The sequence below is a fragment of the Odocoileus virginianus genome, chromosome 15, assembly GCF_023699985.2.
Source record: "Odocoileus virginianus isolate 20LAN1187 ecotype Illinois chromosome 15, Ovbor_1.2, whole genome shotgun sequence".
NCBI classification, from domain to species: Eukaryota; Metazoa; Chordata; class Mammalia; order Artiodactyla; family Cervidae; genus Odocoileus; species Odocoileus virginianus.
Window position 1 is genome coordinate 58515459 of NC_069688.1, and position 15088 is coordinate 58530546.

The following is a 15088-nucleotide window of genomic DNA, read 5'->3' on the forward strand; positions in this document are numbered from 1 at the left end:
CAGCTTCAGTATCAGTCCTTCTAATGAATACTCAGAGTTGATTTCTTTTAGGACAGATTTACTGGTTTGACCTCCTTGCTGTCCAAGGGACTGCAAGCCAAGAAGACTCTCCAGCACCATAATTTGAAAGTATCAATTCATCTGCACTCAGCCTTCTCTGTGGTCCCACTCTCACATCCATACATAACTGCTGGGAAAACCACAGCTTTGATTTTGTAGACTTCTGTTGGCAAATTGATGTCTCTACTTTTTAATACACAGTCTAGGTTTGTCATAGCCTTCCTTCCAAGGAGCAAGCATCTTTCAGTTTCATGGCTCCAGTCACTGTCCACAGTGATTTTGGAGTCCAAGAAAATAAAATCTGTCAATGCTTCTACTTTTTTCCCTTCTATTTTCCATGTGTCTGTGTGTGTGTGTTTTTTTTTCTTGAATGTAGAGTTTCAAGTCAGCTCTTTTTTTTTTTTTTTTCATTTATTTTTATTAGTTGGAGGTTAATTACTTCACATTTCAGTGGGTTTTGTCATACATTGACATCAATCAGCCATGGAGTTACATGTATTCCCCATCCCGATCCCCTCTCCCACCTCCCTCTCCACCCGATTCCTCTGGGTTTTCCCAGTGCACCAGGCCCGAGCACTTGTCTCATGCATCCCACCTGGGCTGGTGATCTGTTTCACTATAGATAATATACATGCTGTTCTTTCGAAACATCCCACCCTCGCCTTCTCCCACAGATTCCAAAACTCTGTTCTGTACATCTGTGTCTCTTTTTCTGTTTTGCATATAGGGTTATCATTACCATCTTTCTAAATTCCATATATATGTGTTAGTATGCTGTAATGTTCTTTATCTTTCTGGCTTACTTCACTCTGTATAATGGGCTCCAGTTTCATCCATCTCATTAGAACTGATTCAAATGAATTCTTTTTAACGGCTGAGTAATATTCCACGGTGTATATGTACCACAGCTTCCTTATCCATTCGTCTGCTGATGGGCATCTAGGTTGCTTCCATGTCCTTCAAGCCAGCTTTTTTACTCTCCTCTTTTACCTTCATCGAGAGGTGATGTTCCTCTTCCCTTTCTGCCATTAAAGTGGTATCATCTGCATATCTGAGGTTGTTAATATTTTTCCTGAGAATCATGATTCCAGCTTGTGATTCATCTAGTCTAGCATTTCGCATGATGTACCCTGCTTACAAGTTAAAACGAGTGATGATATACAGCCTTGACGTACTCCTTTCCCAATTTGGAACCAGTCTGTTATTCTACGGCCTGTTCTAACTGTTGCTTCTTGTCCTGCACAGAGGTTTCTCAGCAGGCATGTAAGGTGGTCTGGTATTCCCATCTCTTGAAGAATTTTCCACAGTTTATTGTGATCCATACAGTCAAAGCCTTTAGCATAGTCAATGAAGCAGAAGTGAAATTCACTCACTCGTGTCCAACTCTTTGCAACTCCATGGACTCTCCAGGCCAGAATACTGGAGTGGGTTAGCCTTTCCCTTCTCCAGGAGATCTTCCCAACCCAGGGATTGAACCCAGGTCTCCTGCATTGCAGGCAGATTCTTTACCAGCTGAGCCACAAGGAAAGCCCAAAACGTGTTAGTCATTCAGTCATGTCCGACTCTTTGCGATCTTATGTATATTCCAGAAAAAAGAGTTAAAAGAACTGCAGATAGTTACATGGGAAGACAGCTTACCTGGGGATTTCAGTGTACTCCTTCCTATATACATTATACACACAAATTACTTTCATAAAAAATAAAGACTAAATGAAAAAAGGCAAAAAGTTGAAAACATACCAAAATGTTAACAGAAGTTTTCTTTAGGAAGTTAGCTTTCAAATCTTTTATTCTTTTGTATTCTCACATTTTCTAAGATAATAATTTCTTAAAAATCAGAGTGGAAAAACAGAAGGGCCTTGTCTTTCATTTGTGTGCTTGACGCTTCACACGGTGTTTTTAGTTACCTCGCTTAATCCTCATAACAACCCTGTGAAGCAGATATTACAATTTTGAATTTTACCATTAAGAAAATAAGTGATGAAACTTACAAAAGGTCATTTATGTAACTACTGTCACTTTTTTTTCCTACACCATAAAAAGTATTGATAATTTAAAAATAAAGAAGAAAGATGTGGATAGAAGAGAGGAAATGGTTATTTTTAAAGGTAAATGGAGATAGGTATGGGGCCCCAGTGAAAGGCAAAATTATCATACACATAAAGGGTACTCATTCTAAACCATTTATGTACACAATTTAATGTAATTGATGCATATAATTAACTGTCAATGTAATAAGGATTTGTATATCAGGCTTATAGTATATAAGTTCAAACAGGAAAACTAGATTTTTTTGCAGGAGGTAAGATGGAAGCTGCTGGCGCCCTCTCTCAGTAACTTAGGCAATGGGGAAAGTCAGCCTGGTGGGCATATAGTGAATGATTCCTAAATGGCGACCGACTCCAGGATTCCTGCCTGGGGAGTCTTGTGGATGGGGACTCTGGGGTGCTATACAGTCCATGGAGTCACAAAAGAGTCGGTCATGACTTAATGACTAAACAACAATAATGAAAGCAAAATACATTTTTTTAATATAAACTCAAAATTATATCTACATAAACTTGAAACTGTGGATTTTTTGTTATTTGATTCCTAGGATAACAAATTAGTCAAATTAAATATGGAATAAAATGAAATTATACATGAAAAGTTTTTATAAGCTTTGTTCATCTTTTCTACACAGAGAATACACACTTTACATTTTTTAGCATTTCCTATTCTAGTAATTTTATTTTTTTCAAAACAAGCGTTTTATTAAAAAAAATTTTTTTCTATTCTTTTCCAAATTCTTTTCCCATTTAGGTTACTACAGAATATTGAGCAGAGTTCCCTGTGCTATACCTGTATGTCTCTGTTGGTTATCTATCCTAAATGTTGCAGTGTATACATGTCAGTCCCAAACTCCCAATCTATTCCTCCCCACCCCATCCTTCCCTTCTGGTAATCGTAAGGCACAAAGAATATATACTTTAAATGCTGAGATGAAATGCTACCTACTAGGCGTCACTTTCTCTAAACTCTAGAAACAGAATGAATTACTCCCCCCTCCATAACCCTGCTGGAATATTCATCACAATGAATCACAAGTAATTATTTACAAGTTTATCTATCCTGTTAGATAATGAGTTTTAAGAGTGCAAATGCTGTAGATTATTCATGTTTTATTCTTATTGCCAAATAAAACTTCTGGTAACAAAATAGGTCCTGGCAAAAACTTGTTTGAATTAATACTAAGTTAACTGAGTTAATACTGAGTTAAAACTGAATTAATACTGAGTTAAAGAAGACAATTCATAAGTACAATGAAAAGGAAATACACTGAAAAGACAGAATCCATTATTAGATTTATTGGAAATCCTGTTTTCTTTTAGACACCGTCACCAAGGCCATCGTTTTAACATGTAACTCAAATGCTACTTCCACCCTTAAGTTTCTCCTGATTTTCTCCAGTTACAAATATCTGTTCCTTTCTCTGCACATCTAAACACTTTCACTTCTATTAATAGCCTTTCACTTTCCTGTTTTTATTTTTAAAAAATTATTTAAAGAGACAATATCCTATCTTATTCATCTTTTAATGTACAAGATCTACCTATCATTGGCCTAGCATATAATACACATTCCAGGAATGCTTGCTCAATTAACAATTTATTAGACCTGAAAATATTCAAATCATTATAGATAGTCTGCATAATTTCCATTATAACCAAGATGAAGGCCAGAGTAGTCTTAGGAGCCTTTGGTCTTCCTGATAAGTCCTTCTATTACATCCCACTGATCCTTGGTGACCTACCACAAAAAGAAAAAGTCAATTTAATGAGGTTCTTGTGTGTTTTTAAAGCTTAGTATCCTCACTGTTAATATTGTATTACATTCACAAAATGGCATTACCTTCCTCAGACTGTTGAATTCCCCTGAAATAAGTACTTCCTCTCCACCATCAAATCTGATTACCTAAAAAATGATAATAAAAGCTGTGAAATTAACTTCTTTTTAAAAGTTTTCTGAACCATTAGCCATTTTTCCCTTCTAACTGGCTGGAATATCTCTTTGACACTTTCAATCCAAGCACAAGTTTTAAAGACAAAACTGACAATTAAACATAAATTGATTTACTCTCTTAAAAATCCTCTCTCCATCATTTCTATGATTTCAAATTCTACCCAGTCTTAAAGATCAGCTTAAAGGCATGTCTAACAGAGCTATTTGCATTTAATAAAATTAATTTATTAAAGAATCAACTCCATAAGCTTAAATTATATTAGTATTTCTATATTATAAATAACATCCTAAATACAGCTCATTAAATAATTTAAATCATATTTACATTCAACATCATTGGGATTGGTTCTGCAGTCCACCTTCCCACCCCAAATCCACTTCCCAAAAGTGTTGAGAGAGAAAACAATGCTTACAGCTCCATTAATCCAAGAAGCATAATCACTACAAAGGAAAGCAGCAAGATTTGCGAGTTCTTCCACAGTTCCCAGCCGACCGCAGGGAATTCTGTCAATCATTTCTTTCTCAAATGCTCCGGTTGGGTCCATACGGCTAAAGGCACCCTTAGAAGTTAAGAAAATAGTTAGGTTGCTTTAAAAAAAAATCCTATTTAAGAAATAAATTTGCAACAAATGGAATGTTACTAAGGCAGCCTGTTCATATCTTACTCCCTATATGCAAAAAGTTTTGCCAAATTCTTCCATATTCATTTTGCCTAATATTGACCCTTAAAAAGCCACTAGAACATATAACCTTTCTCCATTAGTTTCTTCATAAGTAAAATGTGGACGCCTGTCTGAGCTAGCTCACAAAATTGCTGCCTGAGAAATGAGAAAATGTATACAAAAATACTCTGAAATACGTACAAGTTTAGTGTGATGGAAGTAAGGAGGCTACTGCCATTTGATTTAACACAGAAAAATGACCCCAGAAGAAAATATTTAAGAGGAAATTCCTTTTCCTTCTCCTTTTTTTCCTCAAAATCATAGGAAAGGAAGAAAACAAGTATGTAGTAATATCAAACTCAAGTAGGTCCCAGAGAGAGAAAAACCATAACTAAACCTGCCAAACAATTTCTGCCTTCTGTGAATGATGAGGCGGAGCAGGCCAAGATAAAGGATGCGTGCCTGTGCTCGAGTGTGTGAGTTGCTCAGTCGTGTCTGGCTCTCTGTGACCCCATGGACTGTAGCCCGCCTGGCTCCTCTCTCCATGGGGATTCTCCAGGCAAGGATACTGGAGTGGGGTGCCATGCCCTCCTCCAGGGGATCTTCCCAACCTAGGGACTGAACCTACATCTCTTATGTCTCCTGCATTGGCAGGTGGGTTTTTTAGCACTGGCGCCAGGGAGGAAGCCCAAAGTATGCATGCACACTGATTAATGAAAGTGATTGACTTTTCCTCCACGATTGCCTGGAAGTCTGGGTGACGATTCTTTTCGGTAATACAGACATGAGTCAGAGCAAGCACACACAGGCTCCTTGTGAGCCCTTCAGCCTTCCCTAGACAGGTGTAAAGAAAATCATAGACAAAGGTGTCAAACCTGGTTCTATCAGTGCTGGCTACAGAGTTTCCATACTTCAATTTTCTTTTAATTTCTTTAAAATTATATGCTTGTCATTTGCATAAAACGCATACCTAGACTGCTAAAGCTCCTGGATGGCAAGCATTTTGTCACAACTGTTTTTGTATCTTTCTCAGCACCTCTGCACACACAAGGCACTCAGTAAATATATGTTAAATAAATAAAAAATGCAGAAGACCCTTCCTAGATATTGAGGTCCTAGGATGAAGTTTCAATGACTGTTTAATCCTTTTCAGACAGTGCTTAACACAGTGATACTCTGAATCAATTTTAATATGTGCATTTGAATTATTTTTCCATTAATTTTATCATTTTTTATAATTTAAGTGCCAAACAAATAAGATGTTCAGTCAAGTTTCACTTAGGCAGGTTTTCTATCTTCCACCCTTCAAACTACTTAATTAATACAACCATCTTCATGTTAATACTTAACAACCCAGAACCACCTATAAGGCAAATGTTCCTTAGCATTATTTTCCGTTTATATAACAATACTGGAGTGGGTAGCCATTCCATTCTCCAGGGGATCTTCCTGATCCAGGGATCAAATCCAGTTCTCCTGGATTGCAGGCAGATTCTTTACCATTTGAGGCACCAAGGAAGCCCCCTCAGTTTATTAAGTTAAAGTTAGCAAATTCCACCTGGGCCTTCAAAGCAACACTGCAGGTGGGATTAGAAATTCCTGCTTTACATGAAAACAAAAAAGTATGAGAAGAAAGTTATTGGGGATAATGTGAGAGAACAGAGAATCTGTGAACTTTTTCAGCAATGTCTATAATAGCATAAGTGATAATTATGAGTTGCAATGAATATCTGGTTATAGGTAAATTACATGCCATCAGAAGAATTTTTAATAGCAGAGACATGGGAATTAGATGACATACATAACTAAGTGTTTAAAGTGAAAAGGCACAGATATGACTCAAAGAAAATGCTACTTATTTTCTACATATAAGACCAAGCTTATATGATAAATTTAGAAAGCATCTCTAACATTTAAAATATAGTTACACATCCATGATTTTAAAAAAAGGATGTCAAAGTAAGAACCTGTAAAATATATTAAAAAATAAGAAATATAATAACAGATCATTAAAACAAATCAGACAAAATGCCAAAATTCATGGCATAGAAGATCCCAGAAAAATCATATTAAGACACTGAAATAGACCTGATGAAGGAGTCGTGTAACTGCTGTTTTCTTTCCCAGCTCCTTATTTCTCATGTTGGATAATAACAAAACCGTCTTCCCTTCTCCCAGGGCTCTAAACTCTGGTATCCTTGGAAAATGCTGCCCATTGCAGAACATATGTATTAATCGTCCACTCCTTAATCACTCAAAACGTGATCATAAGCAAACCAAAACTTACTTTGGTTTTTATAGGCCCTGGTTGAATCACATTGAATCTCATTCCATATTTACCCCATTCAGCTGCAAGAGACCTAAAAATTCAAACAAACAGTACCAATTTTAAAAATATTATACTATTAATTACAAATACCATTAACCAAGACTTACCACATGCCAGAGACTACAGCTCCAGTAGGTAAGCACTATTATTCCCTGTGTTACAGACAAGGAAACTGAGGCACAGAGAAAATAAATCATTGGCTCTGGGTCATATGGCTAGTGAGTCTTCGACTTCTAGAAGTCTAGCTCTAGAGTTTGTGCCCTTAGTCACATGCTTCTGTATTATATAACATTTACATTCTAGTGTCCGAGGCACTATGCTAGACTGCCTACCATTCACATTTTAGCATGAAGACCAATATCAGCATACATTTTTAAAGAGGATAATACTATTTAGCATAAAGAACTGAGAGAATGATGTCTCTTCCTCACATTTTCTGGAGTTCAATGCAACTTTACTTTTAGTACATTAGATCACAGTGTCTGCAACATTACAAGTGCCTTCATCGAGTAAATGATGGAAACTGTGTAAAATGTGCCAATATTACTCAGAGGAAGAAGTACCCATCTCAACCAGGAGAAAGAGGGAAGGCTTCCTTCAGGAAGTGAGACTTGAACAGACACTTGAAGAAGGATTAGGAGGTTTTTGTGGGAGTGAGGGGAAAAGAGAAGAGGATGGAAGATACTGGAAGGGAGGGTGGAGAAAAGAAGACTGTCCAGGAAGACTGGACATGGGCCAGTGGGTGTAAAGGACAAAGGCAAACAATACGCAGTCTCCAGGACCTAAAAGACCTTATCTGGTATGACTGTGTGCTACAAGGTATGGAAGAGGGCTGATGGGAACTCAGGCTGGGGAAGAACACACACATTTATTGAGCATCTACTATGTGCAATTCACTGTGTAGTAATACAATATCAAAAAAGCAGCATAGGACCATGGCTCTTAAAGAACATGAAATTCAAATATCTAATAAGATCTCGGCAAAACAAATAGAGATATTGTACAAATGGTGTCAAAATAGTCAAATTCTAAGCTCTTATTTCCAATATCATTTCACCTTAAAAATGGTAATTATCTCTCTTCAGACTAAGTTTAAACTGCTGAGTAAAGTACAATTTTGCCTCCCAAACAAATGTGTATTATTAGCTTACAAGTTAAAAAGTACCTTAAAACTACTCAAAAAAGAGAACTGTATAGTTCAGCAGGAACTGAGCATTGGTTATGTACCAGATCTTGCTGAGTAATGAGCAAGATGAATAAGATCTGCTTTCTTCTCTCACAGTACACAGATCCTAGTGGGGAAGTTATATAGCTTTAATAATATATTAAAAATGGTCTACAATGCCCTTCTCTGTGCGCCTCCATTTTAGAATCTACAACACAAGATAGCCTTTATTAATGTGTGACTCTTCTCATTAGATTAGAATAAACAAAGTTTTAAAGGTGCAAAGGGTTATTGTTGCTCAGTCGCTAAGTCCTGTCTGACTCTCTGCGACCCCATGGACTGCAGAATGCCAGGCTTCTCTGTCCTTCACTATCTCTCAGAGCTTGCTCAAATTTATGTCCATTGAGTCAGTGATGCCATCCAACAATCTCATCCTCTGCCACCCTCTTCTGCTTTTGCCTTCAATCTTCCAGAGAATCAGAGTCTCTTCCAATGAGTCAGCTCTTCCCATCAGGTGACCAAAGTGTTGGAGTTTCAGCTTCAAAATCAGTCCTTTCAATAAATGGGTTGATTATCTTTAGGACTGACTGGTTTGATCTTCACACAGTCCAAGGGACTCTCATGAGTCTTCTCCAGCACCACAGTTTCAAAGCATCAATTCTTTAGTGCTGAGCCTTCTTTATGGCCCAACTCTCACATCTGCACATGACTACTGGAAAAACCATAGCTTTTCTATATGGACCTAAGTCAGCAAAATGATGTCTTTGCTTTTTAATGCACTGTCTAGGTCTGTTATAGCTTTCCTTCCAAGGAGCAAGCATCTTTTAATTTTGTGCCTGCAGTCACTGTTTACAATGATTTTGGAGCCCAAGAAAATAAAGTCTGTCATAGCTACCAATTCTCCTTATTTGTGATGGGACTGGATGCCATGATCTTTGTTTTTTGAATGCTGAGTTTCAAGACAACTTTTTCACTCTCCTCTTTCACCTTCATCAAGAGGCTCTTTAGTTCCTTTTCACTTTCTACCACTAGAGTGGTATCATCTGCATATCTGATGCTGTTATTTCTTTCAGCAATCTTGATTCCAGCTTCTGATTCATCCAGTCTGGCATTTTGCATGAGTACTCTGCATCGAAGTTAAATAAACAGGGTGACAATATATAGCCTTGTCGTACTCCTTTTCCAATTTTAAACCAGTTGCTTGTTCCATGTAAGATTCTAACTGCTAGTTCTTGACCCTCATACAGGTTTCTCAGGAGACAGGTAAGGTGGTCTGGTATCCCCATCTCTTTAAGAATTTTCCAGTTGGTTGTGATCCACCCAGTCAAAGGCTTTGGCACAGACAATGAAGCAGAAGTAGATGTTTTTCTAGAATTCCCTTGCTTTTTCTATGATCCATTGAATGCTGACAGTTTGATCTCTGGTTGCTCTGCCTTTTCTAAAGCCAGCTTGCACATCTGGCAGTTCTCAGCTCATGCACTGCTGAAGCCTGGCTTGAAGGATTTTGAGCATCACTTACTACCACATGAAATGAGTGCAGCTGTGCAGTAGTTTGAGCATTATTTGGCATCACCCTTCTTTAGGTTTGGAATGAAAACCGAGCTTTTCCAGTCCTGTGGCCACTGCTGAGTCTTCCATGTTTGCTGACATATTGAGTGTGGTGCTTTAACAACATCAACTTTGAGGATCTGAAATAGTTCAGGGGGAATTCCATTGCTTCCACCAGCTTTGTTCGTAGGAATACTTCCTAAGGCCCATTTGACTTCACACTCCATGATGTCTGGCTCTACACGAGTGACACCATCATGGTTATCCCAGCCATTAAGACCTTTTTGAATAGTTCTTCTTTGTATTCTTTCTCCCTCGTCTTAATCTCTTCTGCTTCTGTTAGGTCCTTACTGTTTCCATCATTTGTCGTGCCCAACCTAACATGAAATGTTCCCTTGGTATCTCCAATTTGCTTGAAGAGATCTCTAGTCACTCCCATTCTACTGTTTTCCTCATCTACTTCTTTGCATTGTTCATTTAAGAAGGGCTTCTCATCTCTCCTTGCTCTTCTCTAGAACTCCGCATTCAGTTGGGTGTATCCTTCCCCTTCTCCCTTGTGTTTTGCTTCTCTTCTTTCCTCAGCTATTTATAAGGCCTCCTCAGAGAACCATTTTGCCTTCTGGCATTTCTTTTCTTGGGGGACAGTTTTGGTTACTTCATCATGTACAATGTTACAAAGCTCTGGCCACAGTTCTTCGGACACTCTGTCTACCAGATCTAGTCCCTCAAATCTATTCGTCACCTCCACTGTATAATCATAAGGGATTTGATTTAGGTCATACCTGAATGGCCTAGTGGTTTTCCCTACTTTCTTCCATTTAAGTTTGAATTTTGCAAGAAGGAGTTAATGATCTGAGCCACAGTCAGCTCCAGATCTTGATTTTGCTAACTGTATAGAGCTTCTCCACCTTTGGCTGTAAAATATATAATCAGTCTGATTTTGGTATTGACCATCTGGTGGCGTCCATGTGTAGAGTGGTCTCTTGTGTTGCTGGAAGAGATGTTTGCTATGACCAGTGTGTTCTCTTGACAAAAATTATGTTAGCCTTTTCTCTGCTTCCTTTTGTACTCCAAGGCCAAGCTTGCCTGTTACTCCAAGAAATGAGAAAAAATATCCCAGAGGAGGTGATATGAAAGCCCTAAAGGGAGGTGAAATCTATTACAGTAAATTCTAACAACAGCGCAATCTAGGCAGAGACATATGAACGTGCATGATGTGTTTAAGGAAGTATAGAGCTTAGAATATCATACTGAGTTTTGGCTTTTATTCCAAAGATGAACAAAAAAATGATATAAGGTTTTTAGCCAGGGAATTATAACAAGCAGATAGACATTGTTAGAAAGATGAGTCTGGTGGGAACATGAAAAAAATATAAACTGGCAGCAGAGACACATATTATGGGGCTATTACAATAAAAACGAAAAGCAATGATAAGAACTTACATTAAAACAAAGACACTGGGGAAGTCCAATGGGGAACAAATTCAAAAAGCAATCATACACTGCTGAGAAAAAGCCAAAAGACCTGACAAGTGGAAATTGTCTATGCTAGTTCTATCAATCCTGTATAATAGTGGAGCAAGTATAACAAAAAGATGAAAGCATATTCAAGGGAGGTCAGAGGGGGCACTAGGAGAGAACATGGACACTCCAGTCTAAGTTCCTATCGGTCCTTTTCTCAAACTTTATAATACAGTCGCACTGGATAAATGATTAAAATTAAGTAATAATTAGTTTCTCAGTCACGGTAACCACAACGCAAGGGTTCCATGGCCACTTGTAGCTACTGGATGGTACAGATCTACGGAACAATTCAGTCACTACAGAGAATTCTAGTGGACGGTGCCTCTGTAGACAAACAAGACCTATTCATGAGACGCAATGTCCCCTGGCAAATCCAAATTAGCCATTGTTTTAGTTTTCTCTGGAAAGAAACAAGAAAGCAAGAATTTAGTTACACAGGCTTTCAAAGCACATCATCTCCAGGGACAAGATTAACCTGATAGTACTTATTAGATTACTATATACACAGTAATATAAGATTAACAAGATAGTACTCACTTGTTCAAGGCCTCCACTCCTGCCTTGGCAGAAGCACTTGGTACTACAAAACCTGATCCAGTCTCAGCATAGATGGTTGTAATAGCAAGAAATGATGCGCCTAATATTTTTAAATGATACAGTAATTAACAATACAGCTAAGCCAATTCACATCAGGAAAACATTATTTAAAATAATGGGATCTGACTCAAGAGGGTATAACAAAAACTGAAGAACTTTTTAAAACTTTATTAAGGCTAAATTAATGAAACAGTAATCTACTAAAATTGCCTCATCTTTCTTTGCTAGTAATCTTGCTGTCATTCAGGATGGCCCAATCTTAATCAAAATTCTAGGCCAGCCTATACCTAGGCTCAAATCTCAGAGGCCCTGCATAAGCAGCTGGATAGGATTTCCATTAGCTATCCACCCATTTAAACAAGAATAAATCAGAACTAAAACTAAATTAGCAGGGACTTCTGCCTTCAGCACCACAGACTTGCCTTCCTCCTGTAAACATAAAGAAACTGTAGCAAATATATGATACAACTATTTTCAGATACTGTTTAGCAGGCAGGGAAGACAGCAATTTCTGAAAGAAGAAAAACAAATGAAATGAGCCATAAGATCACATTTGATATAAAGGTACTATACATATACTATAGTATGTACTACATATATATATATACATATTATAGTGTATATTACAGTCCGTATAGTATATATCCTATATACATGTGTCATATAGACTGTCGCACAAGGAGTGGGAAAACAGTAAAATATAGCATTATCACGGTGTTTAGGAGACAGACTGGAGTTTGGAGAGAATGAGGAAGTTTGAATTTGTGAGCAGATTTACCCCAAAGGAGAACACATGTAAAGACAGAGCCTCATCAATCTGCATGGTGTATCCTTGAGTCTGGTCAGACACCAAAATGTACATGTTAGGCTAAGAGTCCATAAGGTCAGGCAAGAACCTGGGAGTCATCTGAACAATTCCCATAGTACACATAGGGCTGGGAGATAAGCGAGTCCAAGGAGCCTTGTTGAGTATCGGGGCTTTCAGCGGAATGTCCAGAAGGGCTGTGCATCAGAAGGAGGGTGTTTGTTGCTCAGCTGCTGACTTGTGCCCAACTCTTTGCAACCCATGGACTGCACCCCAGGCTTCCCTGTCCTTCACCAGCTCCTAGAGTCTGCTCAAATTCATGTCCATTGAGTCAGTGACACCATCCAACCATCTCATTCTCTGTTGCCTCCTTCTCCTCCTGCCTGCCATCCTTCCCACCATCAGGGTCTTTTCCAATGAGTTGCCTCTTCGTATCAGGTGGCCAAAGTAGGAGGATTTAATTAGCCCAAAGTAAAGTCTACTCTAGACGCACCCAAATAAAACTTCAAAGTGAACACTGAACTAATGGACCTGATCCACAAGCTTTTAATTCAAAAGGCAATGAAAATGCATACATATATGTGGACACCACTTACATACACACACATGCACACACCTCAATGACATAAAATTTATAGCATGCAACCAAAAATTACTACACACGAAAAGATATAGACACAACCAGGAAAAAAATCAGATAATAGAAAGTCTCTCAGAAATGCCATCAAAGGTAGAATCGGCAGATGAAGACCTTTCAGATGATACTGTACGTTGAATGGCTGCATGTAAAAAACAAATCCTCATGCTGCATACAAAAATAAACCGAAAACGGATCAAAGACCTAAATGTGAGACCTAAAACTGTAACAGTCCTAGAAGAAAATAAGGCAGAACACTCTGGCACAAATCACAGCAATATTTTTTTAGATCTGTTTCCTAAGACAAAAGAATAAAGGCAAAAATTAGCAAGTGACACAATTAAACTTAAAAGCTTTTGTACAACAAAGAAAACCATGAACAAGATGGAAAAAAACCTCCTAAATAGGAAAAAATAGACAAATAAGATAACTAATAAGGGGTTAATAACCAAGATATGTAAATAGCACATGCAACTCAATGTTAGATAAGCCAAACAGCTCTGGCTTAAACAGCTTAAAGAATGGGCAAAAGACCTGAACAAACTGTTTCCAAAGAAGATATATAGATGGCCATCAGACATAAGAAAAATGCTCAACATTACTAATCATCAGAGAAATACAAATCAAAAGCACAATGAGACATCACCTCACACCTGAAAGAATGGCTATCACCAAAAGTCTATAGATAACAAATGTTGGCGAGGATGTACAGAAAAGGGAATCCTAATATGTTGTTGATGGGACTGTAAATTGGGGCAGCCACTATTGAAAACAGTATGGGGTCCTCAAAAAATTAAAAGTAGAATTACCACATGATCCAGTAATTCCATTGCTGGAAAGAAATGAATGAAGAAAAGGAGCATACTAATTAGCAAAGGTACCTGCACCCCAATATTCACAGTGGCATTATTTACAATTGCCAAGATATGGAAGCAATCTTAAGCGTCCATCAACAGATGAATGAATAAAGAAAATGTGATGTATATATACACAATGGAATATCACTCAGCCATAAGAAAGAATGAAATTGCAACATCTGCAACAAAATGAATGGTCCGAAAGAGTATCATGCTTAAGGAAATAAGTCGGCGAAAGCCGAATGCTATATGTAATCACATATATTTGGAATCTAAAATCTAAAATGTACTGAACTGTGTGCTCAGTCGTGTCCAGCTCTTTGCGACCCCATGGACTGAAGCCCACCAGGCTACCCTGTCCATGGAATTTTCCAGGCAAGAGTACTGGAGTGGATTGCCATTCCCTTCTCCAAAATCTAAAATAAATGAATATATATAAGAAAACAGAAGCAGGCCCATGGATACAGAGACCAAACTAGAGGTCACCAGTGAGGTGAAAAAAGAAGGGAGTGGTGAGATAGGAATATAGGATTGAGACACAAACTACTGTGTATAAAATAAGCAACAAGGACACATTCATTGTACAGCACAGGAAAATATAGCCATTATTTTGTAGTAACTTTAAATGGAGTATAATCCATAAAAATATTGAATCACTATGTTATATACCTGAAAGTAACATAATATTTTAAATCAACTATACTTCACAATTTTTAAATTATTTTTTAAATATAAATTTATTTATTTTAATTGGAGGCTAATTACTTTACTATATTTAAAGATAGTAGAAAAGACTTCTGTTCAAGATGTCAGAATAGAAGTTATGTGTGCTCATCTCCCCCTGCGAGGCCACCATAATCACAACTAGCTATTGCACAACCATCAACAGAAGGACACTGGAA

The 15088-nt window shown here is 37.7% G+C and overlaps 1 protein-coding gene across 1 annotated transcript in view; it reads right to left on the reverse strand.

The window, feature by feature from the left end:
• Positions 1–3392: 3392 nt before the first annotated feature.
• DECR1 (2,4-dienoyl-CoA reductase 1) overlaps positions 3393–15088 on the reverse strand; it is a 40141-nt gene continuing 28445 nt past the window's right edge. The window contains exons 6-10 of the mRNA XM_020870019.2: positions 11828–11927; positions 7012–7084; positions 4476–4622; positions 3952–4014; positions 3393–3849 (exon numbers count right to left, since the gene is read on the reverse strand). Of these exons, the coding sequence (XP_020725678.2) occupies positions 3790–3849; positions 3952–4014; positions 4476–4622; positions 7012–7084; positions 11828–11927 (443 nt within the window). The 3' untranslated portion in view covers positions 3393–3789. The remainder of the gene's footprint in view (positions 3850–3951; positions 4015–4475; positions 4623–7011; positions 7085–11827; positions 11928–15088) is intronic.